This window comes from Pseudoliparis swirei, chromosome 8 (genome assembly GCF_029220125.1).
Source record: "Pseudoliparis swirei isolate HS2019 ecotype Mariana Trench chromosome 8, NWPU_hadal_v1, whole genome shotgun sequence".
NCBI classification, from domain to species: Eukaryota; Metazoa; Chordata; class Actinopteri; order Perciformes; family Liparidae; genus Pseudoliparis; species Pseudoliparis swirei.
This window is the reverse complement of record NC_079395.1, coordinates 1,474,995-1,501,036: the sequence shown is the minus strand read 5'-3', so window position 1 is coordinate 1,501,036 and position 26,042 is coordinate 1,474,995. Positions and strand designations below refer to the sequence as shown.

Sequence of the window (26,042 nt, the reverse complement as noted above, 5' to 3'; positions counted from 1 at the left end):
AAGAAATTTTTATGTTGACATTATTTTTTGAAAATTCAGTTTTAATTGTTTATTTTATGTTTGTTTTTAAATTTATTGTTTTATTGTCTTGTTTTTGTAATGTCTTTTTTTATAAAATTTTTTTAATAAACATTTTTTAAGAAAGTAAAAAATGTAGTTTTTGTAATGAAAAATTTTTTTTAAAAAATGAAATTTTTTTTTAATCATTTTTTTATAAATTCATTTTTTTTTGAATTTTTTTAAAAAATGTACATTGTTTTATAGTAATGTAAATTTTTTTATAATGTACATTGTTTATAGTAATGTCATTGTTTTATAATGTACATTGTTTTTTAATGTTCATTGTTACAGTAATTTCATTGTTTATTAATGTACATTGTTTTTAAATTTCATTGTTTTTTATAATGTACATTGTTTTTTAGTAATGTACATTGTTTTATTGTAATGTTCATTGTTTTAATAATGTATTGTTTTATTAATTCATTGTTTTAGAATGTACATTGTTTTAGTAATGTACATTGTTTATATAATGTACATTGTTTTTTATTAATGTACATTGTTTTTTGTATGAATTTACAGTAATGTACATTGTTTATAGTAATTTTTTTTTATACATTGTTTAGTTACATTGTTTTATTGTAATGTAAAATTTTTTTTTTATAGTTCATTTTTTTTAATTTCATTGTTTTTATACATTGTTTTTAATAATGTTTTTTTTTACATTGTTTTGAAATTTTATTGTTTTACGGGAATGTACATTGTTTTCATAATGTACATTTTTTATAAAAATTACATTTTTTTAATTTTAATATTTTTATGTATGTACATTGTTTAATTACATTTTTATAATGAAATTTTTTTTAATAACTTTTTTTATAATTTCATTGTTTTAAATGTTCATTTTTTTTAAAATTTACATTTTTTTAATGTCATTTTTTTAGTAATGAAATTGTTTTCTAAAATTTTCTTTTTTTCAAAATTTTCATTGTTTTCATAATGTACATTGTTTTAAATTTTACATTTTTTTAAAGTAATTTTCATTGTTTTATATAATGTACATTGTTTTATATAACAATTGTTTTAGAGTAATGTTCATTGTTTTATAAATGTACATTTTTTTCATAATGTACATTGTTTTCTTAAAGCTTTGAAAAAACATTTTTTACAGAAAACAGAAAATAATGGGGCTAGAGACAACTGGAAGACTTTCTGGGAAAACCTGATCTGATGGGAGGCCCATCAGTTGAGGATCTCATTTCAATATGACCAAGTTGATCACGGACTTAATCTATGACAACCCAGGGTTCAGATCAGGAACCGGGCAGAGTTGTGTTTAACCCCCTTTTTGCTCTTCCATTCGGGGTTACCCACCCTTGACTTTAGAGTAGAGACTGTGTCTGCCCCCGGCCACTTCAATTAAATAAATCAAAAGTAAGCAAAAGAGGTAAAAAAACCTTATACAATTTCACAATTATTTCAGCAGTGCAACAAAATAGGTCTATTAAATGTGGTCTCCTAAATATTGATCTCTGTCATCTAAAGCTGTGTTACTGAATGATTTAATATCAGATAATCACATTGATTTATGTTGCCTAACTGAAACCTGGCTGAGCCATGAAGAATATGTCGGGAATGAATGACCCTCCAAGTCATATTAATACTCACATTCCTCGAGGCCCCGGTCGGGAGGTGGAGTAGCACCATCTTTGAATCGAGCCTAAATTAATCCTCAACCAAAATTACACTACACCTCATTTGAAAGCCTTGTTCTTAGTCTTTAAATCCAACCTGGAAAACACTACAGCCAATTATTTGTGATTCTGTGACCAGGTCCATATTCGGGTTTATATCTGAATTCTCAAATTTATATCAAGTTTGGTTCTTAAAACCGATAAAGTTATTATTGTTGGAATTTTAATATCCATGTGGATGTTGATAATGATTGCCTTAGTGCTGCATTCATCTCCTTTTTGGGACTCGATTGGCTTCTGTCAGAGAGTGAAACCCACTCACAGCTTTGGCCCAGCTTGATCTTGTTCTTTTTTGGCTGACATTGAGCATTTAAACGCCTTCCCAAAGAATCCTCTTCTGTCAGACCACAACCTCATAACTTTTGAATTTATACTCCCGGGTGTCCCCTTAGTCAAAAGTTTCTACACTGATGTCTAACTGATAGTGCTGTAGCTAATTTAAAAAAGGGATTCCTTCTGTATTTGATTCGATACCACGCCTCAATATAACAGAGGACCCCTGGTCTAACTTTAGTCCGTCCCAGATTGATCATCTTGTTGACAGTGCCATAGGCTTTTGAGAATGACACTGACCGATAGCCCTCTGAAGAAAAAACAGTGAGGAAGAGGAGGTTTGCTCCTGGTATAACCCTCAGACCAAACTGAAAAACGCCAAAAAGCTTAAAGCATATGCTCAACTAATCTCAAGAATCCCGCTTAGTTTGGCGAGATAGTCTTAAAACATATAAGAAGGCCCTCCGTAATGCCAGAGCAGCCTATTACTCATCATAATAGAAAAAAAAAACCCCCAGGTTTCTCTTCAGCACTGTAGCCAGGCTGACAGAGAGTCACAGCTCTGGGGGCCCGAGCATTCCTATAAACCTTAGTGGTAATGACTTTATGAACTTCTTTAATGAAAAGATTTTAACTATTAGGACAAGATTAATAATCTCTTGCCCATAACCAGTGCCAATCTTTTCCTCAAGTGGAAGGGCCCTTTGGGAAACCCCTGTATCCCCTGGTGTATATTTGAGGATTTTCTCCATCAACCGTGACCAATTTTTTCAACGGTTTCTACTTAACCCGCCTACCTGTCTCTTGGACCCCATCCCGCGGGCTGCTTAAAACTTTTTTAATTGGCGGCTCTCATTAGATATTATCAATGTGTTTTGCTAACGGGCCCCAACACACCCTTCAAGGTGGCTGTTATTAAACCTCTCCTGAAGAACCCCCTTTGGATCCAGGGGTTTGGCTAACTACAGACCGATCTCTAACCTCCCTTCCTCTCCAAGATCCTTGAGAAAGGGGCCAAATCGGGGCGACTTTCACATCATAATAGTTTATTTGAGAAATTTCAATCAGGATTTAGAAAACACCACAGCACCAAACGGCACTGGTAAAAATTACAAATGACCTCTTAATGGCAGCAGATAAAGGACCCCTCTGTCCTGGTCTTGTTAGACCTTAGTGCTGCATTCGACACCATTGACCATGACATCCTGTTACAGAGACTGGAGCAGTCGACATTTCAGGCCCCCTAATTTGGTTTAAATCCTTTTATCAGATCGATCTCAGTTTGTTTTGTGAGGGCCCAAACCCCCAAAGTTAATCACGGAGTTCCACAAGGTTCTGTGCTTGGACCAATTTTATTTACCTTATACATGCTTCCTTTGGGCAATATTATCAGGAAACACTCCATAAACTTTCATTGTTATGCAGATGACACTCAACTATATTTATCGATAAAACCAGGGGAGAAACCAATTTGTAAAATTAAAAGTCTTAAAGACAAAAAAACATGGATGACCTGCAATTTTTGATGTTAAACTCAGACAAAACCAAGTAATTTTAATCGCCCTGAGCACCTCGAGATCAATTATCTGGTGATGTGGATTCTGTAGGGGCATTGCCCTGGCATCCAACACCACTGTAAAGAATCTTGGCGTTATCTTTGATCGGCCTTTAATTTAAAAAGCAAATCTCAAGGACTGCATTCTTTCATCTCGTAATATTTCAAAATCAGGCACATCTTGTCTCAAAAGATGCAGAAAATTGGTTCACGTTGACGAGACTGGATTACTGCAACTCCTTATTAGGGCTGCTCTAATAAATCTCTTAGGTCCCCCCAGTTGATCCAGAATGCTGCAGCTCGTGTTCTCACTAAAACTAAGAAAAGAGATCACATCACTCCTCCCTAGCTGCTCTGCACTGGCTCCCAGTAAAATCAAGAATCACTTTTAAAATTCTTCTCTTAACCTACAAAGCCTTGATTGGTGATGCTCCATCATATCTTAAGGAGCTTGTCACCATATTGCCCCACTAGAACTCGCCACTAAATGGGGGACTTTTTGTATTCCCTAGAGTTTAAAAAAGTAGAAGGGGACCCAGAGCCTTTGTTATCAAGCCCCTTTTTATGGAACCAGTTTCCCAAATTTCAGTCCAGGCAGAAAAGTCCCCTGTTAAAGGTAGACTTAAGACCTTCCTCTTGACAGAGTTTATAGTTGGGGCTGAATCAGGTTTGTTCCCCCCCTTGATATCTGCTAGGCTTATAGCTCCCGGGGCTTTTTAGGATGCACCCCTTTTTTTCTCCTTAAGGATGAATTTTCATCCCCAATCCCCGTTAACTCTGCTTTCTCCCGAAGCCCTTTTTGACTTTCGGGGGTCATCGGCCCCTTTGAGCGGCATAACCCCATCTGCCTGATGGATCGGGGGTGGAATTCCGGGACTACCCACTGTCCTGTTGAGACTCCCCCCCCCCCCCGCCATCTGCCTGATGGATCGGGGAGGTCCCCAGGGAATATGCCTACTATGAACTATTCATACATTTGTCATATTCATTGAATGTATTTTTAACCCAAAACTGTCCTTCTGTAAAATTACATCTATTGCATCTGTCCATCCTAAAAGGATCCCCCTGTTGCCCCTCCAGGTTTCTTCCTTTTTTCCCCTGAAGGGTTATTTGGGAGTTTTTTCCCGGTCCGATGTGAGGTTTTGGGGGAGGGATGTCTATGTGTACAGATTTAAAGCACCCGAGACAAATTTGTAATTTTTGAAAGGGCTATACAAATAAACTGAATTGAATTGAATTGATTGAATGTTTATTGTTTTAATAATGTAAATTTTTTATTTAAAATTATTTTATAGTAATGACATTGTTTTTTAATGTATTTTTTTTTAATTTCATTGTTTTATAGTAATGTTCATTGTTCTATAGTAATTTCATTGTTTTATAATAATGTTCATTGTTTAGTAATTTCATTGTTTATTATGTTCATTGTTTTATAGTAATGTTCATTGTTTATATAATGTTCATTGTTTTTAAAATTTAAATTTTTTTTATAATGCATTGTTTTTTAATTCATTTTATATTTAATTAAATTTTTATATATTGACATTGTTTAAAATTAATTGTTTTTTAGTAATGTACATTGTTTTACAGAAATACATTGTTTATATAATTACATTGTTTTTTAATAATGTACATTGTTTTTAATTCATTGTTATATTAATGTACATTTTTTTTAAAAAATACATTTTTTAAATTACATTGTTTATAATAATTACATTGTTTTTACAGGGAAATTACTTTTTTATATAATGTACATTGTTTAATAATTAAAAATTGTTTATATTAATTACATTGTTTTATAATAATTACATTGTTTATAATAATTCATTGTTTTTTAATACATTGTTTTTCATTTAAATTTTATAAATTTCATTGTTTTATAATAATGTACATTGTTTTAAAAAAAAGTACATTGTTATAATTTTAAAGTACATTGTTTTAAATAATTACATTGTTTTAAATAAATTATTGTTTTTTAATAATGTAATTGTTTTAAAAATTACATTGTTTTATTTAAATTTTATTGTTTTAGTAATGCATTTTTTAGTAATTTCATTGTTTTCTGTAATTTCATTGTTTTTTAATAAATTACATTGTTTTATAATAAATTCATTGTTTTCATAATTTTTTTGTTTTTTATAATGTAAATTTTTTATAAATTTCATTGTTTTTAGTAATGCATTGTTTTTTTAAATTTTATTGTTTTATATAATTTCATTTTTTATATAATTACATTTTTTAAAAGTCATTTTATATAATTACATTGTTTTATAATAATTACATTTTTTTTATAATTTCATTGTTTCAAAAAATGTACATTGTTTTCATAATTTCATTGTTTTTTTGTAATGTTCATTGTTTCGTAAATTTAAATTTTTTTATAAATTTATTGTTTTTATAATTCTTGTTTTAATAATGTACATTGTTTTTAATAATGTTCATTGTTTTATAGAAAAGTACATTGTTTTTAAAAATGTACATTGTTTTTTTTTTCATTGTTTATAGTAATGTTCATTGTTTTAAAAATTTCATTGTTTTATAAAAAGTACATTGTTTATAAAAATTTCATTGTTTTAAAAATTCATTGTTCTATATAATGTTCATTGTTTTTATAATGTACATTGTTTTATAGTAATGTACATTGTTTATAATTATTGTTTTTAGTAAATTCATTGTTTTAAATAATTTCTTTTTTTATCGTAATTTCTTGTTTTTTTAATTTCATTGTTTTTTAAAAGTACATTGTTTTATATAATTACATTGTTTTATAGTAATGTACATTGTTTTACAATAATTATTTTTTAATTTTAAATTTCATTTTTTATAATAATCATTGTTTTCAGATTTTCATTGTTTTTAAAAATTACATTGTTTTCTTTTAAAGTTCATTTTTTTAGTCATGTTCATTGTTTTCATAATGTACATTGTTTTATAGTAATGTACATTTTTTTTAATAATTTCATTGTTTTGTATGTTCATTGTTTTTTATTTACATTGTTTTACAATAATTACATTGTTTTTTGTAATTTTATTTATAATTCATTGTTTATAGTAATTACATTGTTTTATTTAAAGTACATTATTTTTTAATAATGCATTGTTTTTTAATAAATTTCATTGAAATTGTACATTGTTTCATAATAATGTACATTGTTTTTGTAATGTTATTGACAATAATGTTCATTTTTTCTAGCATGTTCATTGTTTTATATTGACATTTTTTATAGTAATTACATTTTTTCTAATTTCATTGTTTTAAAATAATGTACATTATTTTATAAAGACATTGTTTTATATAAATTATTGTTTTTTTAAATTCTTTTTATATAATTACATTGTTTTATATAATTTCATTGTTTTATAATAATTTCATTTTTTTATAATTACTTTTTTTGAATACATTTTATATTATAATTACATTGTTTTTTAGAATGTCATTTTAATTACATTGTTTATAAAATGTTATTTTTTTATAAATTCATTGTTTTAAGAATTTTATTGATAGTAATGTCATTGAAATAATTTCATTGTTTTTAAATTTCATTGTTTTTAATAAACATTGTTTATAATAATTCTTGTTTTTTAACCTATTTTGTGGCTTTTGTTGGGTGCTTTTAGGGGGTTTAGACATTATGGGAGTCGCGGTCCTGACTGAACTGCAACCCCGTGGTGATAAAGGAAAAAATTCCCAATGTCCCCCCTTAAAAAAAAAATTAAAGCTAAAGCCTCCGTTCCCCCTTTTTCCCCCCTTACTCTGAACGGGCTTTTGCATATTATCTCTGTTTGGGGGCCCCCTTTTGGCCGCCTGTTGCAAAAAATTTGAGGGGAAATAAGCTTTAAGGGGGAAACGGGTGTGTGACTGTTGATAGATCAGTGTTGGATTTGGAGGGGGAGCTGGATCACTAAGATCAAGGTCCATGGGTTGTGCTGCAGTCTGCTGCATCTTTTCCCTTGCTTCTGGGTCATCTTTTTCCTGCTCTTGATTTTTTTCTATATGGCCTGACCAGCTCCCAGTCATGAATTCTTACTTTTTCTATCCTTTTAGTTCGGTCTGTATGGGCACAGTCACTGATTCTTTGATAACCAAAAACCCATTCAGTCATTATATTCAAAGGGAAAACTTCCCCGTTTGTCGTTTTCCCAACTCTGATTCTATCTAAATTGCTCCTCCTCACCATCCCAAAGGTGGCATCATATTATCGAAAAATCAACCTTTTTTCAGCATTTTATCTGAACTTAAGAGGTGCCTTGTGGCTGAAAAACTCAGTTATGCTTTTAAAGGGGCAAATCTTTAAAAAGACTGAGGAAAAATTTTAATAAAAATATAAAATAGATGACTATATAATATAATAAAGGGATCAATTTAAACTGAATAACCTACAACCTTTGAATTAGAAGTCTCATTCTCACCAAGTGCAATTTATCAGTTAATTTAAAGAAAATTAAAAATTTGGCAAAACAATGCATTTCAAAAAATCATTTCAAAAAATAAAAATTCACACCCCTAATTAAAAGTTATCTTCAGAAAATTTTTTACTGTTCTTCTCTGTCCTGCTCTGTTTTGTCTCGCTTGAGTCCCGAGGGGGGAAAAGGGCCCCCAAGTAGACTGCTGTTCTGTGAAGGTGTTTCTCGGGAATCTGTTACTGGGCTTCCCCCCTTTTTTTCTCTTGTATTTTTAGTGTTAAGGGGGTTTCCCCTTTTTTTTCTCAGTATCCTCCTCAATCTCAAATAAATTTTTTTAAAAATAGAAAAATTATACAATGTGTTTTTTACTGGTCCTTTTAGAACAATAAATCCTCATTTATCATTGAATTCAACAGACCAGAGCTTTGTTTTCACCTTAGGTTTTACTTTTCTCTGTTGATTCCATGACAACATTTATTACCATTTCAACATTCATTGTTTTTATTAAAATGTGTTTAATTTCATGCCCCCCTTTGGGGGGTTTTCCCCCTTTTCAGAAAAATTTTAGGGCTTTTATGTTGATTAGGGGGAAAATTTTAGGACTTTCTCACTTGGGGTTCCTTCGCCTTTTGGGAGAAAATTTGAGGACTTTTATCTGATTAGTTGTCCTCAGTAAATTTGAGGACTCCTGAATTCTTTTTCCCGCAATGGTCCTGTTGAGGACTCAAGGGGTTCTGTTAAGGTTAGCAAAAAGGCCCCCGGAGACCCCAAAGACTGTAGTGATTTTTATGCTTGATTTTTTATTTAAATTAAGTCAACAATTTGGCAGTTAATACTCACATCAATATTTATCAAATTTAGATGTTCAATTTTACATTTGAAATAAACAGGTTCGTCTTACCATTTGAAACCGGGGTTTATCAGTTTTTGAGGGTTGGGCAGTGGTCCGCTGGGGTCTCAGGTGGTCCTCCTCGGCCCGGATTTCACAACCATTTCTTTCTCCCTTTGGAGTTAAAGCGAAACCACCTGGGGGACTCACTGGAAAAATAGAGGTGATTTTTACATTTGTTAGCTTTTATTTGAAATCAGGATGCAAAACATCTCATGGATGTGGTCCTGGTATTTAGACCAAAATTAAAATCCTTTTAAACATCAGACCAGTTCTGATTGGCAGGGGGAAAAAGGATGGTGTTTTCATTGTTCTTCATTTTCTGTTTGCTGTTTTCATTGGGTTTTTGTCAATGAGTCACATGTTGTGAAAAGGGGTAATAGATGAATTACAGGTTCCTTTATCTGAGCTGTTTTAAAAAACTTTTCTTGGGGGATCGCATCTTTTTCAAACCCTTCAAAAGTGTTTTTAAAAAATTTTTTCAGGGGGATTGGGGGGTGTCTGGGGAAAAATCCACATCTGGATTCCTTTTCTTTCCTGGGTAAATGTCTCTGTTCCTTTGTCTGAGTATAGAATCAGAATCAGAAACAGATTGCCAGAATGTTTTACAAACAAACGAGAATTTTTTGGTGGAAGGTGCAACATTTGGACAACAAACAAACAACAATCAACGGAAAGACAACAAATAATGTGAGTGTTTGGGTGGCCAATGGGTTTTTGTTAAAATGCATTTTAATGGCGGGGGGGGGGAAGAAAGGGGGAGGGGGGAGGGGGGGGAAGAGGGGGGAGGAGGAAGAGGAAGGGGGAAGAAAGGGGGAGGAAGGTGGAAGAAAAGGGGGGTGTCCTTTCAGTCAGTCAGTCCGGGGGCCCTTGAAGACCCCCTGGGGAAAAAACTTTGGGTGGCGGGGTTGGGCTGGGGTTATAGTAATGTTCATTGTTTTATAGTAATGTTCATTGTTTTACAGTAATGTACATTGTTTTATAATAATGTACATTGTTTTATAGTAATGTACATTGTTTTATATTAATGTTCATTGTTTTATAGTAATGTACATTGTTTTATATTAATGTTCATTGTTTTATAGTAATGTTCATTGTTTTATAATAATGTACATTGTTTTATAGCAATGTACATTGTTTTATTGTAATGTACATTGTTTTATAGTAATGTACATTGTTTTATAATAATGTACATTGTTTTATAATAATGTACATTGTTTTATAGTAATGTTCATTGTTTTATAATAATGTACATTGTTTTATAGTAATGTACATTGTTTTATAGTAATGTTCATTGTTTTATAGTAATGTTCATTGTTTTATATTAATGTACATTGTTTTATATTAATGTACATTGTTTTATAGTAATGTTCATTGTTTTATAGCAGCCTCTCTGTCCTTATCCTTCACTCTGCTAGAGCAGCCTCTCTCTCCTCTGTCCTTATCCTTCACTCTGCTAGAGCAGCCTCTCTCTCCTCTGTCCTTATCCTTCACTCTGCTAGAGCAGCCTCTCTCTCCTCTGTCCTTATCCTTCTAGACCTTTCTGCAGCATTTGACACCGTGAACCACCAGATCCTTATCTCTTCCCTTCAGGTCCTGGTATCTCAGGCTCTGCACTCTCCCTCTTCTCTTCCTACCTCAACGACCACACTTACCGGGTACCTTGGAGAGGATCTGTGTCTGATCCTTGTCCTCTCACTACTGGGGTTCCTCAAGGCTCCGTCCTGGGTCCCTACGTCTTCTCTCTGTACACTCATTCTCTGGGCTCTGTCATTGGCTTCTCCTACCATAGCCATGCTGATGACACCCAACTGATCCTCTCGTTCCCCCAATCTGAAACACAGGTAGCAGAATCTCTGCCTGTCTGACCGACATCTCTCAGTGGATGTCTGCTCACCACCTGAAAATCAACCCTGACAAGACCGAGCTACTATTCCTTCCAGGGAAAGAGTCCCCCACCCACGACCTGACGACCACCTTCACCAGCTCTGTGTTGGCCCCGCCCCCGACTGCCAGGAACCTCGGGGTGACACGAGACAGTCAACCTGACGGCCAACATCACTGTGACAACGCGTTCCTGTAGGTCCATGCTGCACAACATCAGGAGAACACGGCCTCTTCTTACTCAGAAGGCGGCACAGGTTCTGGTGCAGGCTCTGGTCCAGGTTCTGGTCCAGGTTCTGGTCCAGGTTCTGGTCCAGGCTCTGGTCCTCCGCTCTCTTCATGGTTACCGGTGGAGCAGCATCCGCTTCACAACATTGGTCACACCGTACACCCCGACACGTTCGCTCCGCTCGGCAACAGCCAACCGACTTGTGACTCCTGCACCTCGAGCTCATCACTCTACATCCAGACTGTTTGCTGTCCTGGCTCCTGATTGGTGGAACGAGCTCCCCACTGACATCAGGACAGCAGGAAGTCTCTACAGCTTCTGCCAGAAACTAAAAACACATCTTTTCACAGTTTTGGGAAAAGTCCTCAGCAGCATCTTCCCAGGTCAGGACACGGCGAGCGTTTACCTTCGTCTTCGTCGGAGGGGAGGAGGAGGAGGAGGAGGAGCGAGGACGGCCTCCGCTGCGGGGCAGCTAAATCAACAAGGCGGCAATTTAACAGCTAAAAGAAGCTTTTGTTTTAAGATGTTATTTATATATATATGTGTGTGTATATATATATATACATATAAATATATAGATATATAAATATATTTATACATATATATGTATATATACATATATATATATTCATGTATGTGTGTATATATATATGTGTATATCTGAATATATGCATATATATGTATGTGTATATATGTATTTATATATATCTGTATATATGCATATATATATATATGTGTGTGTGTGTGTATATATATATATTTAGATACTAAACACACACCTCACCCGGCTCCCTGCCACTCTCCCTCTCTCTGCAGGGATTGGCTGCCCAGTGCCTCGCATCCCGGCAGAGGCCAGCCCCCTGGCCGACCACGTGTCCGCCACGCGCATCCTGTGCGGCGCCCTGGTCTTCCCCACCATCGCCACCATCGTGGGGAAGCTCATGTTCAGCAGCGTCAACTCCAACCTGCAGAGGACCATCCTGGTGGGTTCACACACCGGCTGTCTGTCGCTTCATGACGAGTCATGAGTCACACCTGTAGCTGCTGCTTGTTTTAATGACGAGTCATGAGTCACACCTGTAGCTGCTGCTTGTTTTAATGACGAGTCATGAGTCACACCTGTAGCTGCTGCTTGTTTTAACGACGAGTCATGAGTCACACCTGTAGCTGCTGCTTGTTTTAACGAGTCATGAGTCACACCTGTAGCTGCTGCTTGTTTTAACGACGAGTCATGAGTCACACCTGTAGCTGCTGCTTGTTTTAACGACGAGTCATGAGTCACACCTGTAGCTGCTGCTTGTTTTAACGACGAGTCATGAGTCACACCTGTAGCTGCTGCTTGTTTTAACGACGAGTCATGAGTCACACCTGTAGCTGCTGCTTGTTTTAACGACGAGTCATGAGTCAAACCTGTAGCTGCTGCTTGTTTTAACGACGAGTCATGAGTCACACCTGTAGCTGCTGCTTGTTTCAATGATGAGTCATGAGTCACACCTGTAGCTGCTGCTTGTTTTAACGACGAGTCATGAGTCACACCTGTAGCTGCTGCTTGTTTTAATGACGAGTCATGAGTCACACCTGTAGCTGCTGCTTGTTTTAATGACGAGTCATGAGTCACACCTGTAGCTGCTGCTTGTTTTAATGATGAGTCATGAGTCACACCTGTAGCTGCTGCTTGTTTTAATGACGAGTCATGAGTCACACCTGTAGCTGCTGCTTGTTTTAACGACGAGTCATGAGTCACACCTGTAGCTGCTGCTTGTTTTAACGACGAGTCATGAGTCACACCTGTAGCTGCTGCTTGTTTTAACGACGAGTCATGAGTCACACCTGTAGCTGCTGCTTGTTTTAATGACGAGTCATGAGTCACACCTGTAGCTGCTGCTTGTTTTAATGATGAGTCATGACTCTGCAGCAGCTGCAGGTGTGACTCACAAGTCATCATTAAAACAACAAGCAGCAGCAGAGAGAAACCCCTAGTGGTGAGGACGAGACATGACATGTATTTGTTTCATACTTCCGCGCTGCAGGTGAACGCACCTTAACTAAAATGTTTATTCTGTTAATCTAAACTCTTGTCTCATTCATTTGAGTCATTTTAGGTGATATACTGAATGCTTTTGAATTCTCATTGTTAGTATGAATACGACATTTTATCACTTTTTTATGTTTTCACCGAGATTTCACAACATGTTTGGTCATGGACATTTGGTTTAAAGTCCTGGACACCCATTGGTCGACACGTGGACGACCCTGACCCTGTGTGTTTGTGTTGCTTCAGGGAGGCATCGCCTTCGTGGCCATCAAGGGGCGTTCAAGGTCTACTTCAAGCAGCAGCAGTACCAGAGGCAAGCCCACCGCAAGATCCTCAACTTCCCCGAGCAGGAGGAGGCCTGAGGAGGACGGACCAACCACACACACACACACCTCACACACCTCACACACAACTGGTGAACTAGAGGCCAGGAAGTGCTTGCGAGATGGACTTGCGATCGGCGACGCCCCTTTACCTCTGACTCCTCCTCCTCGCCTTGTTTTTATGGAGGGACATTCAAGCGACGGCGTCTTCGCCGCCGCCGCCGCCATACTTTATCTTATAAGCTCGATGCTTCGTGAAGACGAGTCAGACCTGTGGACCCACAATGGAGATTGTTTTCGCGCACACACACACACACACACACACACACACACACACACAGGCTGTGTCTTTGGTGATCTGTAACACTTGTTGTAAACTTACTGTGTTTTAAACAAACCGATGCGGGGCATGTGTAATTAGAAAGTTTTATAATAATAATAATTAAATGATTGTTTTATATGGTTATTTTGCAGATCGGACCCCTTTGCCAAAGCTCGGGGTCCACGTTGTTCCGTGTGTAGAATGTATTACTGACGCCGACCACACGGCGACATCCACACCCTCTGTGCGTTGCTCAAAGGCCTCTCGGCAGTGTTTACCTTGTCGCAGCTTCAGCTCCCGTTTCCCCAAACGCGTTCTGTGTGTGCTCACCAAACGAAGCCGCAGGTCTGGTCGAGCCTGTTGCCGTGACGACACCGGCCGGATGTATAACGTGGAGGCTTTTGTTTTTCTTTTGTTTTTGGACTGTCGAAGCATCTCAAAAGTTTTTTCTGAAGCCCGACGGTTCAGTCGAGCTGAAGCTCCACGTTGTTTTTTATTCCGGGGGGGAAAAAATTTAAAGTTCATTTCAGCCAAATGATGAAATCTATTATTTTATCACTTATAAATCTTTATCTGTGCAGATAGTTTGTTGCCCAGGTTTTCTGTTTGTATTCCTGCCGATGCCTCGCTGGCCTTAGACGGCCCCAATGAAAGGGGACATCGTTTGAATTACGTCCCTACAAAATAAGAGCGTTTGGGGCTGCGGTGGAAATCCTAAAACCCTGAACAATGCAACACTATCTGCACAGGAGCAATGTGGGAACGTTTTGTTTTTGAAGTGTCCCTGAACACACCGCCACATGGCGGCTATAAGTTTAATTTGTATTCACGACGTGATGAACAATGAGCCCCAGCTTTTGTTTTCTGCCTCAAACCCGTGAGCGCACAACGACGTGGCGTGTGCAACCCTCACGTGATCTACACGCCGCCAAAAGAGACGTCCGACATTTAGAGTTCTACGCTATGAGTTCTGTGAATAAATGTATTTTTCCAATGAGGTGGAGCGTTTCATTTAAATACACACATGAATGTTTGAGGCTTCTCACTGCCGTCTAGTCTGGAACAACTAGTGTCAATAGTCACTCACATGATTCATATATATATATTATCTATGTTTTACGTATATATATATAAATTCTATATATATATATATATGATATATAATATGTATATATATTATATATAATATAGATATATATACATATTATATATAATATATTCTTGATCAAAATGGTAAATAACGATTGTTTTTTAAAATATTTTGTTTATCTGGTGTTCTCCACAGAGCTGGCCACCTTATTTCTACAGTAGCCCATGAGGAACAAACTAAACTCCGCCTCCTGGTGCTAGCCATCGCATTTCTACTATTTCGTGTCTGCAGTATGCACCCTCACCCAGGGGCGGCTTGTCCATAAGGGCGATTGGGGCGACGCACTGCCTCGGGGGAAAAGAAAAAAGAAAAGACAAAAGTCGCATTCTACCACTAGACGTCTGCTCTGCCTCTGTATGTCATTGTCCAATCAGGTAACAGTCATTCAGTCAGCCTAAAGTCGTGCTTCAAATGGCCCCGCCCCTTCTGGGGCGACTTTGGGCGAAATGAAAATCGCCCAGACCTCTCCCATTGACTCCAATGTTAAACCCATTTTTTTCACAAAACAGAGCTCTCAATGCATTCTCTATGGCTTCCGGGAGGAGTCGCCCCTCCAGGTCTTGTCATCAGTAATCGACGTGAAAGCGTCTCAGTACGTCATACAGCTTCGACAGAGGCGTATTCAGTCGGCCGGTGCTCAGGGCAACAGCAGCGATTCAATTCTTTCTTTGAAAGAGACTCCTTTCGGTCGGCGTAACATTGAAGACACATCGGCAACAATAGAAGTAGGACCTCCTAGACCAGTGGTCGCCAACACGTCGATCGGTCGACCTCGGAGACGTTCCCTGTCGCTCTCCAAAATAAAATGAAAATAAAATCAGAAACACATTGTTCCTCATTCTCGAACATTTTCTGAGGTGTCTTCTGAAACGTTTTCTTCCTGACTGGAAGATGGACGTCAGAAAAGATCTCCGCCTGATGTTAAAGAACGCCTGTAAGCGGGTTCTCTGACAGCCGTGTTGTCAGCTGTGCTCCTGAAAGAGGAACGTAGGACTACAGGTGAGGCGCAGGAAATGCAGAAAGACCTTTATTGACAACTCCACATATTACACACGGTCAAAGTACACCGACATAAAACTAAGTCATCAATAAATAAATGTTGAAATGCCTGTACCTTAATGTAAATGTTTACGATACGGTATTTACAAGTTGCGCCTGCGCATGCGCGACAGCCGAGATTCTTGGCGACTTGCCAGGTCTTCCCTCCGTGAGTTTGGCTTTTCTGCTGTTGCCCTTCAAAACAAAAGCTCAACATTTAACTTGTTCTTGTCTGGTGGAGCAATCTGGTTTAGTTGAAAGTGATTGCAATTGTATTTCTTCTATTATTTGAAAAAGCACAGATGCAGGAATCACAAATCTCATATTTATTATTATTATAATTATTTAAATCTTGTTGAAAAAAATCACCAAATCAAAGACCAGGAGCTGGATGACTGACAGACAGCTCACAGACGGCCTCAGACTGTCTGTCTGCTTATGAACTAACTACAAGCTCACAGACAGAGTTCAGTCACAGCCGTCACACTGACTGGAGTCACATGACTTGATGGCATTGTGACGAAGCTACACATAGACAGCTGTCTGAAGGTCTGTGGTTTTGGGAGGGTTAATCATTATCAAAAAAATGGTCCCCCTGAGAATTTTTTCAGGAGCCGCCACTGCCCTCACCACTAGTGGGCGCCAACCCGCCCCTAACCGCTGAAACAGTTTTTAGAGGCGTAAATGTCTCGTGTTTTAGAAGTACGCTATTCTTACTGAAGGTTATTTATGATGGTGTGTTGGCACCACATTCAAATGTTTGAATCTTTGTATACAAATAAATACATGATAGTGGATTAGTGAGGATTAAAATAAATGTTTAAATATGTAACATGCAAAGTCCATGTACATTTTTTCTAAGATTCACTTCCATATAAATTAATTTCATGCAAAATAGAACTGCTATTTAAAGCTATTTCAGCTGTTAAATTGGGTATATATATATATAAATATATTTTAGGCTGATGGTTCCTGTATGTGGGCCTCGCATGTGCAACACGCTTAATTATTGATAACCATTTGAGAGTCGATCAATAATTGATCTCATCCTGCTGATTTAACATCTTAAGGATATGATTTAGCAGGGATGTGGAAAGTTATCCCGTCAGGAGGCTGGATGATGCAAAAGAGTTCCTTCCACACGATGCCTCTGATTCATTATGGATGAGAGGTGGACTGTGTGTGTTGACGCAAACAAAGATCTTTATATATAACATTGTTCATGTGAGAGTGAACACTTTCATGATAGTGGCTGAGTAGATCAACAGCTACGTGACACATCTGTCCTCTCCTCGTTGGTTTGCACATGGATTATCACTTAATGACGTTTACATCTTTATATTCTCAATTTGCAAGAGGCTGCGAATTATAATTTTAATTTTTTTAATTTTGTAATTGTCTGAAACTTTGTTTCATGTGCTTATCTTGATCAGGACACTTGTAAAGAAGATTTTTAATCTCAATGAGGCTTTTCCTCGTTAAATAATTTTGTATAATACAAAAATATTATCTATATGAATTGTATATTGATTTGTGTTGTAGAGAGAGAGAGAGAGAGAGATTTTTTTTGATTTTTTGAAAACCTTTATTCAAAAAAAATTTGAACCACAATAAACCAAATTATTTTCAACACACAAACATAAATGCAGCACCAATCCTGAAACAAAAAGAGAACGTCCATGATGCTCGTGTTGGACACTAAACTAAAGTCCACTGAGGACAGGAAGTGCCTCCTGCCCTCCCTCTTGAGGCTGAAGCTCCTCCCAGTGCTGAGGCTCTGGCTCCAGGCTCCTCCTCTTCACTCGATCTCTCCTCTCGCCCTCCTCTCCGCGTCCACCACCACCAGCACCTTCCGGAGTTCGCCCAGGATCTTTTTGAGCCTGTAGAACTCCTGTGGCGTGAAGGCTCCTCTCTCGCCCTTGCACGTCAGGAAAGTGGCGGACAGGAAGAACTTATCCCTGCAGAAGTGGTCCTCCACCTTCACGTGCCACGTCTGCTTGGTCTTCCGGAGGAACTCTTTGATCTCCTCCACACTGTAGTGTGGATCGGAGTCGGAGTCTTCCTCCGAGCTGGACTCTGGCTCTGGCTCCGCCCCCCTTGGCCTGGACCTCCTTCTTCCCGCCGTCGCCTTCTTTGCCTGTGGGTTCTCTCCATCACCTCCTCCATACTTCCTCTTTAAACGGGGGACTCTGAGGCTCTCCTCCTCCGCCTCCATGTCCACCTCACTGTCTGACAGCCTCACCTCCCTGACGACTGACTCCCTTTCTTCCTCTGACTCTCCTTTGTCCTCTTCTTCACCTTGTTGGGCCACCTCAGCCCCAGCCCCACCCTCTTCTCTCCTCTCACCCTCACCCTGCTGGCCTGTGACCGTTTCTCCCTCGTCTCTCCTCTCCTCCTCATCTTCTTGGCCTACACCAGCCCCTCCCTCCTCCCTCCTCTCCTCCTCTCCTATCTCCTCACCCTCACCCTGCTGTCCTGTGACCGTTTCTCCCTCGTCTCTCCTCTCCTCCTCATCTTCTTGGTCTACACCAGCCCCTCCCTCCTCTCTCCTCTCCTCCTCTTCCATCTCCTCACCCTCACCCTGCTGGCCTGTGACCGCCTCCCCCTCTCCTTCCTCACCTTGCTGGACTGGACCAGTGCCCCCCTCCTCTTCCTCCTCCACAACCTGCTGGGCACCCCCCATCTCTGCCTGCTCTCTCCTCATCCTGCTGGGAGCCTCCAGTTCCTGCCTGCTCCCTCTCCTCCCCCCTCTGGGTACCTGCAGTCCCTGGTTGCTCCCCCTCCCCCCCCTGCTGTGCACCCCCCGTGCCCTCCGCCCCCCCCTGGTTCTGCCCCCGAGGAGCCGCCCTGCTGGTGTTCTGCTCAGCAGCTCTCCACCGGTGGCAGTCCCTGGCTATGTGCCCCTCTCGCCCACAGATAAAGCACTTCCCGTTCCCTGAGGAGATGTATATTGGGTACTCGTGCCCGGCCACCCTGATAAACACCCGGAAGCAGAGCTCTTCTCCCCTTTTATTTAGGATCATAGAGAGATGCCTCCGGTGGGACCACACTGCCTCATCCGGGAGGATTTCCACCCTGAGGGGATCTTCTTCAACCGGGACACCACCTTCCCGTGCTTTACCAGCTCCTTCAAAATCACCTCCTCTTTTATAAAAGGAGGCACGTTGGCCACGGTGACCCGAACCGACGGTGTGGCCAGCGGCACATACATGCCCCTGATCACCACACCCAACACCACCACCTCGTTCACCTTCGTCACGCTGTCTAAAAACAGCACCACCGCTCCGTTCATACGGGCAGCGGACCGCACGCAGTCGTCGCCGACCACGTCGCCCACTGCCAGCCCCACCTCCTCCTCCGAGCACGGGAAACTCGGCGCCACCCCAATGCTGTGTGCCCACGTGAGGAAGCTCATGTCCTCCATGACTAGCTCCCCGCTAGCTCCCCTCTAGCCCGCCGGTTAGCTCCCCGCTAGCCGCACGCCGCTAACGCGCACAGACACACAAACCAATCTCTCCGTGAACCCACACACTCACACAGACAGTCGGGTGAACCCACACTCACAACAAACATACCTGGAGACCCAGTCACTCTTTAGCGTTGAAAACCACCTTTAAACCAAGACAATGCTCCTCTGCTCCGCAAAACACGTCTTCTCACGCTGAGAGAGAGAGAGAGAGAGAGAGAGAGAGAGAGAGAGAGAGAGAGAGAGAGAGAGAGAGAGAGAGAGAGAGAGAGAGAGAGAGAGAGAGAGAGAGTAAAATGTGTGTTGTTGAACTCAAGTTAGTAGTCAATCGTGAGTCAAGCTTTTTGGTCCCATTCGTTTCCCGTAGTTTTGCCTCCCGGGTCTCCGGTTGCCTAGTAACGCTTCCCGAGGAACGTTTCCTAACGTCAAACACGGTGGCTCTATCCAGCGGGTTACTTGTTTATTACAGACTTCAACAAGTGGCGTATTGACGGTAACAAATGTAACGTGTTGCTTTTTCTAATGTTCAAACGGGTTTGACTAACGTAACAAGTTGTACACACCTGTAACTTTACATTTGAGCGCGAACGACAGCCATTCTCAAACAAACACGGCTTAACCGTTGGCGTAAACACACGAACTACCGATAGTTGACGTTCTCGAGATGGACCGGGATATCCGTCAGTTTCTCACCCAGGCAACGGAGCGACAAGGTCTGTATTAAAGTTACTAGTTATTAAAAGTGTGCCCCGTGCTGTGTTTCACGTCACGTAACGCTGCTTTACGTCTAGACTCCGGAGCTCTGCGGTCAGCGAACAGTTTAATGGAGAGCGCGGCAGCGGCGCGAACCGGCGGACGAACTCCGCGCGTCGCCCCGGAGTTGTACGTCGTTTGCGCGGAGGCAGCTTTGCAGGTGAGTCCGGGGGGAGGGCAGGGGGGATTTGAACCATCCACTTAACGTGAGGTCATGACGTCATAAGCAGTGGCGGCTGGTGACATTTGGGGGGCGGCAGTTGGGCGGCAATAATAATAATACATTCATTTTATAAGGCGCCTTTCAAGGCACTCAAGGTCGCCGTACAACACATTAAAAATGGACACAATTAAAAACACTCAACAATGAGAAGAAAAGAGGTTTTGAGAAGAATATTGTAAAAAACAAAGCTTTATTTAAAGAACACAGCGTGCTCAACACAGTCCAATAACAACCATCAACACACTGTGACTTTGGGCATGAGAGGTTCAGAGCAGCTTTAAGAAACATGGGGTTGGGTGTAAAGAATATATATTATAGCTTAGCACATCCTAGTATTGTTTGCATAAATATTATGTGTAAGATGGAAAACACTGAATGGAAGTTAAATGGTGCCTGACTGATCTAAAGAAAGATAACAGTGTGAGCCCCTCCTCCGCATCCACAGAGCTCTCTATACTCTCAGAGCATAGGAAGGGTCCAGATGTGGCCATTAACACTTTAGGCCTTCCTGTCCCTCCTCGCCCCCTTCACCTATCCCCCACACGCTCACACACTCACACGGGAGAAGATCCAGGCCCCATTCCTGAAGAGATAAGGCCCGAAGAGTCTTACAAGAGAGGACTATTAAATCAACTATCTCCCTTCCCATATGCACTCAATCAGAACTGTTCCTTTCGGCTATTTAATGGCTGCACACTGGCCATCGGTCAGAGCTCAGGAGGGTCCATGCATGATTGTCCACTTGTATCCTGATTTCTGAAAAGCGGCTTATAGATGTAACGTAGAAGTCTACCGCTCTTTCTTCCAGTGAGTGTCGTCCAGGTGGTGTGTCGCTGTCCTGAAACTTCAACATGGGCTTCAGAGGTTTACAGAATAAAAGAGTTTCACCCTCACATGAAAGAGGTTCAGAGCAGAATAGTCAGAGAGAGATCACATGTTACATTGGGTGACAGAGTAGACCCACTACTGGAAAGACAAGTAGCCTCCTCTCTTTAAAGTGGTCAAACTTCTCCATAACTCTCTGGTTAAAGTCAATCATGTCTGTAACCAGCCTCCATTATTCTGGAGGGAATGTGTCTGTTTTTCAGAACTTCTTCATTGTGTTTTCGATGCCAGTTCGGTCTCCTTCTGCTGCTCTGCAAACAGGGTTAGCTTCATTCTGTTAGCTTGATAACTGCGTTAAGATTCGTGCTTCTTACACTTGTCTGCAGCTCTTTAGATCCCTCACCCCGTTGTAGTCCAGAGAGTTTCAGTCCCAGGACTTTGGAACAACAGACAGGAGAAACTAAACAGCATTACTCACTGAGCCTCCAGCTAACAGCTCCGTTAGCAACCTGCTCCCGTAGCTCCGTGGAGCTCTCTGGCTGAGACAATGATAAAAGTCTCTGATTGGCCGAATAGTCCAATCACGTGAAATAAGAAACAATGTGATTGGCCAGGGCACATTTCTGCGCCCCAAGATTCACGTTTCATCCGCCAATGAGAAGCCGTCCTTGTCGAAACGACCGTGAAATGTTTGCTCGCTGCCGCACACACATGTTGGGCCGGCGCCCGTAAAAGGGGGCGGGGCTTCTCTCCGTGAGATGAGTGGAGATATATTATTTATGTCACATTTAACTTAAGTGGTTGTTGACAGGCTGACGGTCTCCCACACACATTTAGCGTGTCAACACGGTTTATTTCTTATTTCAATTATTTGGTATATAATGTTTTTGACAGTATATATAATATTTTTTTCTTCTTTTTCTTTTTTCATCTCAAAATGTTAAGAGGGGCGGCGCCCTAGCGCCCTCTATGGACGCACCGCCACTGGTCATAAGGTCATGAGGTCATGAGGTCATGAAGTCAGGAGCCCATGAGCCCCTGGATAGAAAACAATAAGGCTGTACCGACTACGTGTATTTTCTGAGTTCCTTGGAGTTTTATATTATTTATTATTATTAGGATGAGATAGTCTCAGGGCTCCTTTTATCTGCACTGTTAAACTAAATAAATAAGCAGATGAATAAGCCTATAAAAGATGTGCTTATTGTAATTATTTATTTGAATCCATGTGTGCAATCAAGATGTAACTATCCCTCATGTGTCGCTCTGCTTCACATTGATGACAGCCAATCAAAGTGTTCACATCGGCCTGATGCTGCCGCGCCACCTGATGCTGGCGTCCTTGTGTTTGAGAGAACACGCTCTGGACCTCGTGAGGAGTTCAGAGACCTCCGAGATGTCCGCGTGTTAACCAGCCTCAGAGAATAAATGATGTATTATCATTGATATGGTAAATGCCTGGTGCTGTGATGACGCGTCTGTGGAATCACTGACTTATTGGATTTATTTTGTAAATTTTGTTTGTTCTCTAGAGGTCACGTCTCCAAAAAGGTCTCTGAGCTCAGAGTCCCCGGTGGGAACGCGGGGCTCCTCCTGGACGGAGAGTCTGTCGAGTCTGAAGGAGGTGCGACGTCTGGGCCGGCAGTGCGAGCACACTCTGCTCGCCGTCATGGCCGACAGGACTTCACCCGAGCGCCGGCTCAACCTGCTCAGGGCCTCCGTCTTCGTGCTGCGGATATGGCAGGTACTGACCACGTGGACGACGGAGCGGCTGCTATTCAAGCGCCTCACCTAATGTCGAATGCTCATTATTTGCCCCCCCTGGCTGTCGCTCCAGGTGTCCATGGCTGTAGGTTGGGAGATATCCAACGAGATGGCCAAGAACCAGCCGGCCCCGCCCCCGACCTCCGCTGGATCCAAAAAGGGCAAAGGCAAGGGCAAAGGCAAAAAGGGGATAGATGTAAGTGAAATGTTGGTGATGAACACGGCGTCAGTGTAAAGCCCGAGGTATTTACTCTGGAGCGATGAAGCGGTTACTTCACTTGTTTGTCAGCTGTTGTTTACACTCTCAGTCCGTCTGATGGAAAGGAAACAAAGCTTTGAAATGTTCATTATGGGTTCAAACTTCTTCCTTTTCATTGCCTGAGGCGACGTGACACAAGACTGACAATGTGCCCTTTATCTACATTCACTATTAGTGTCGGTCAAAATGTTCTCGAGAGGTATTTACTTAATATCAGAGTGAACAATAACAACAACATGTACATGATGTGTCTGATCTGTTGCACCAGCCGACCCCCGTAGAAGAGAGGCCTAAACCCGTGGTCCTGGACCAGGAGCTCCCCTCCAGCCCACAGGACTGGGCTCGCTACGCCTGTCCTCAGCAGGCCCGGCTCATCTTCAGAACCAACAGCAACCCCCACTGTGTCAACACACTCAGCATCACCAAGCAGGTCTCTGGGCGTCAGGAGCCGTGTGGGCTGTGGCCCCGATTTCCTTCTTTGTTTTCAGCTGCTGGTTGTATATCGAATGAACGGCTCCGCTACGGGGTCGGATCAGAACCTTTAGAATGTTATTTTGCATTATGCTGGTGGAAGAGGTTTTAATCAAACACAATGCCACACACATCATCTCAATAAGGACATCTTCCATAAGTTATCCACTAGTCTTTGATCGTGCACTCTACAACCACTCTGATGGGTTTGTTTTTGTTACACGGGAGACTGTAAATCATCTGGAAACCAACCGTGCCATTTATGTTCTCACATACAAGGAATGTGTCACGGTGGGTGGTGCGACAATAGACAAAAACATTGACAACAATCAACGACAATCAACACAGTAAGAGAATTAAGAATATATATATATGATAAGAATATATGATAAATTACACAGACGGGCAGGTTTCAGAGCTTTAACCAGTGAAGGTCAGTTTAAAGTGACACGTTTAAAGTGAAGAGTTACGTATATTTAAGTGTATTAAAGTGAAGAATTAAGTGGCATGCAGGGAAGTGACCGGAAGGAAATTGGGGTCAGATCAGTCTCAATAATTAGAAATGCTCACAGAGAGACTCACAAATGCAAACACAAAGATTGTTGTTGTGTATTTTATTCAGTCAATCATTGCAATACAAGACAATAATATTCTATATAATATACAAAACAGAAACACTGAAAAAGTATAGGTAGAAGCAAAACAAGTTTATATATTACTATCCTAAATTATTATAATCAAATAAATCAGGTTCACAAATGCACACAGAACAATCCACAAATATACTCAATTTAAAAATACATTCCAATGGACACGTGAATAAATTACTATTTGTTTGTTTGTTGATCGCACTGCATTGGTTTGTGGGTTTTTGAGACTCCCCTGCCGTGGCTCGATTCGCAAATGCTTTTTTTTAAACATAGACCTCTCAGCAGCCAATCAGAAGTCGGCCGGGAAGGCTCAAAAACACACAAACACATGTGCAGCGATTCACAAACAAATGCAGTGCAATCCACAAACAAATAGATACAAATCCACAAACAAATAGAAAAATCTATATTGAAATGCAGAAATATTTATATAAATCGTAATTTATTGATGTGTGCATTGGAATATATCTGTGAATCCTTGTGTTTGCATTTGCAATTCCTGAAATCAGTGCGTGTTGTATTTTGTATTTATATTGTTGTGATGCAGCTCGGCGCCGCGGGCCTCTTCCTCTTCTGATGAAGCTCTGGAGAGAATTCAACATGTGAGAATGTGATTTCCTCTTCTTGATTTCCTTTTCTTTTGTTCGGCTGCAGACTCAAAGCCTGTTTTATCTCGACCTTCTGGAGAGATAGTTGTGCTCACTCTCACTCGACCACCTGACCTTACCCATCATGCATCTTGCCGAGACCATTGCCCACGACCTGTTGGATAGGAGCGGCCTCTCCGACCTCTGCCGACTTCGGTAAGAACACCGATGAGAGAAACACACACCCCATCTGTCCGCAGTCCAGTTGCATTGTGGGTATTCTAGACGCCAGGTTTTGGAAGGGGTTAAAAACATGATACTTCTGGTTATGCTGCATTCATTTGGATCCTGTTGTCATGGGAGTGAAACGCTAGATCAGACACGTTTAAAAAATATTTCAGGCCATTTCCAACACTCCAATTTATTTTATTTGAATAGTGTGCCGCTGCAAGTTGAAGATGCAAACCGTGTAATGGTGTGTGTATGAATGTGTGTATGAGTATGTGTGTGAGCGTTAGCTACTCCTGATGTGCAGGGGGCACCTTAGCCCCTCCCACGGTGTATAAATGCATGTGAATGGATGAATGATGTCATTTCAAGTACAGGTCCATTTACTTTGTGTTGCCCCCCCCCCTCCAGAATTGTGAGGCGCTGCAGTCAGCTGGGTCTGGAGACCCATTCCCCGTACCAGGAGAAGCTCCTGAGTCTAAGTCGAATCCAAGAACAAGAACAGATGAGGTACGACGACGCGGCCGCACATATTCATTGGCTGTGCGTTGAGCTTTTAACGACCTGTGATATTATATTCATGGTTCAGGTGCCACAGAGCGATTGCTGTTTCACACGAGGGAAGAGGCCTTCACCAAGGAGCCAATCAGGTCAGCCTGCTCCTCACAACAGAGATATATCTGTTATTAACTTGTATACCCGTGTGTCTTAAATCTATCACAAGTTGGCAGTTCAAACATTATTGTCAGGGTTCGTACGTCATGGAAAACCTGGAAAAATCCTGGACATGTGTTGTATTCATATGTGCATTTACGCTGAGTTTTAAACAATTACTATGCTTTTAAAAGAATGACGCTCTAAATATAAGCCGGCAAACGCTCTGATACTTTTCCGCGCTGCAAGTGAACGCACCTGAACTGAAAAAACATAAATGTTTATTCTTTTAACCCTTGTGTTGCCTTC

At 40.5% G+C, this 26,042-nt stretch overlaps 1 protein-coding gene across 4 annotated transcripts in view; it reads left to right on the top strand.

Moving 5' to 3' along the window:
* LOC130198232 (uncharacterized) overlaps positions 1 to 25,730 on the top strand; it is a 61,649-nt gene extending 35,919 nt beyond the window's left edge. Inside the window, exons 3-6 of one of the 4 annotated variants that reach the window (XM_056421377.1) lie at positions 11,802 to 11,968; positions 13,267 to 13,333; positions 25,491 to 25,589; positions 25,669 to 25,730. In XM_056421377.1, coding sequence (XP_056277352.1) covers positions 11,802 to 11,968; positions 13,267 to 13,333; positions 25,491 to 25,498 — 242 coding nt within the window. In that variant the 3' untranslated portion in view covers positions 25,499 to 25,589; positions 25,669 to 25,730. Of the gene's footprint in view, positions 1 to 10,716; positions 11,065 to 11,801; positions 11,969 to 13,266; positions 14,664 to 25,490; positions 25,590 to 25,668 lie in introns of those variants that run through there. The other 3 variants (XM_056421376.1, XM_056421379.1, XM_056421378.1) reach the window with 3 other exon arrangements.
* The last annotated feature ends 312 nt before the right edge of the window (positions 25,731 to 26,042 follow it).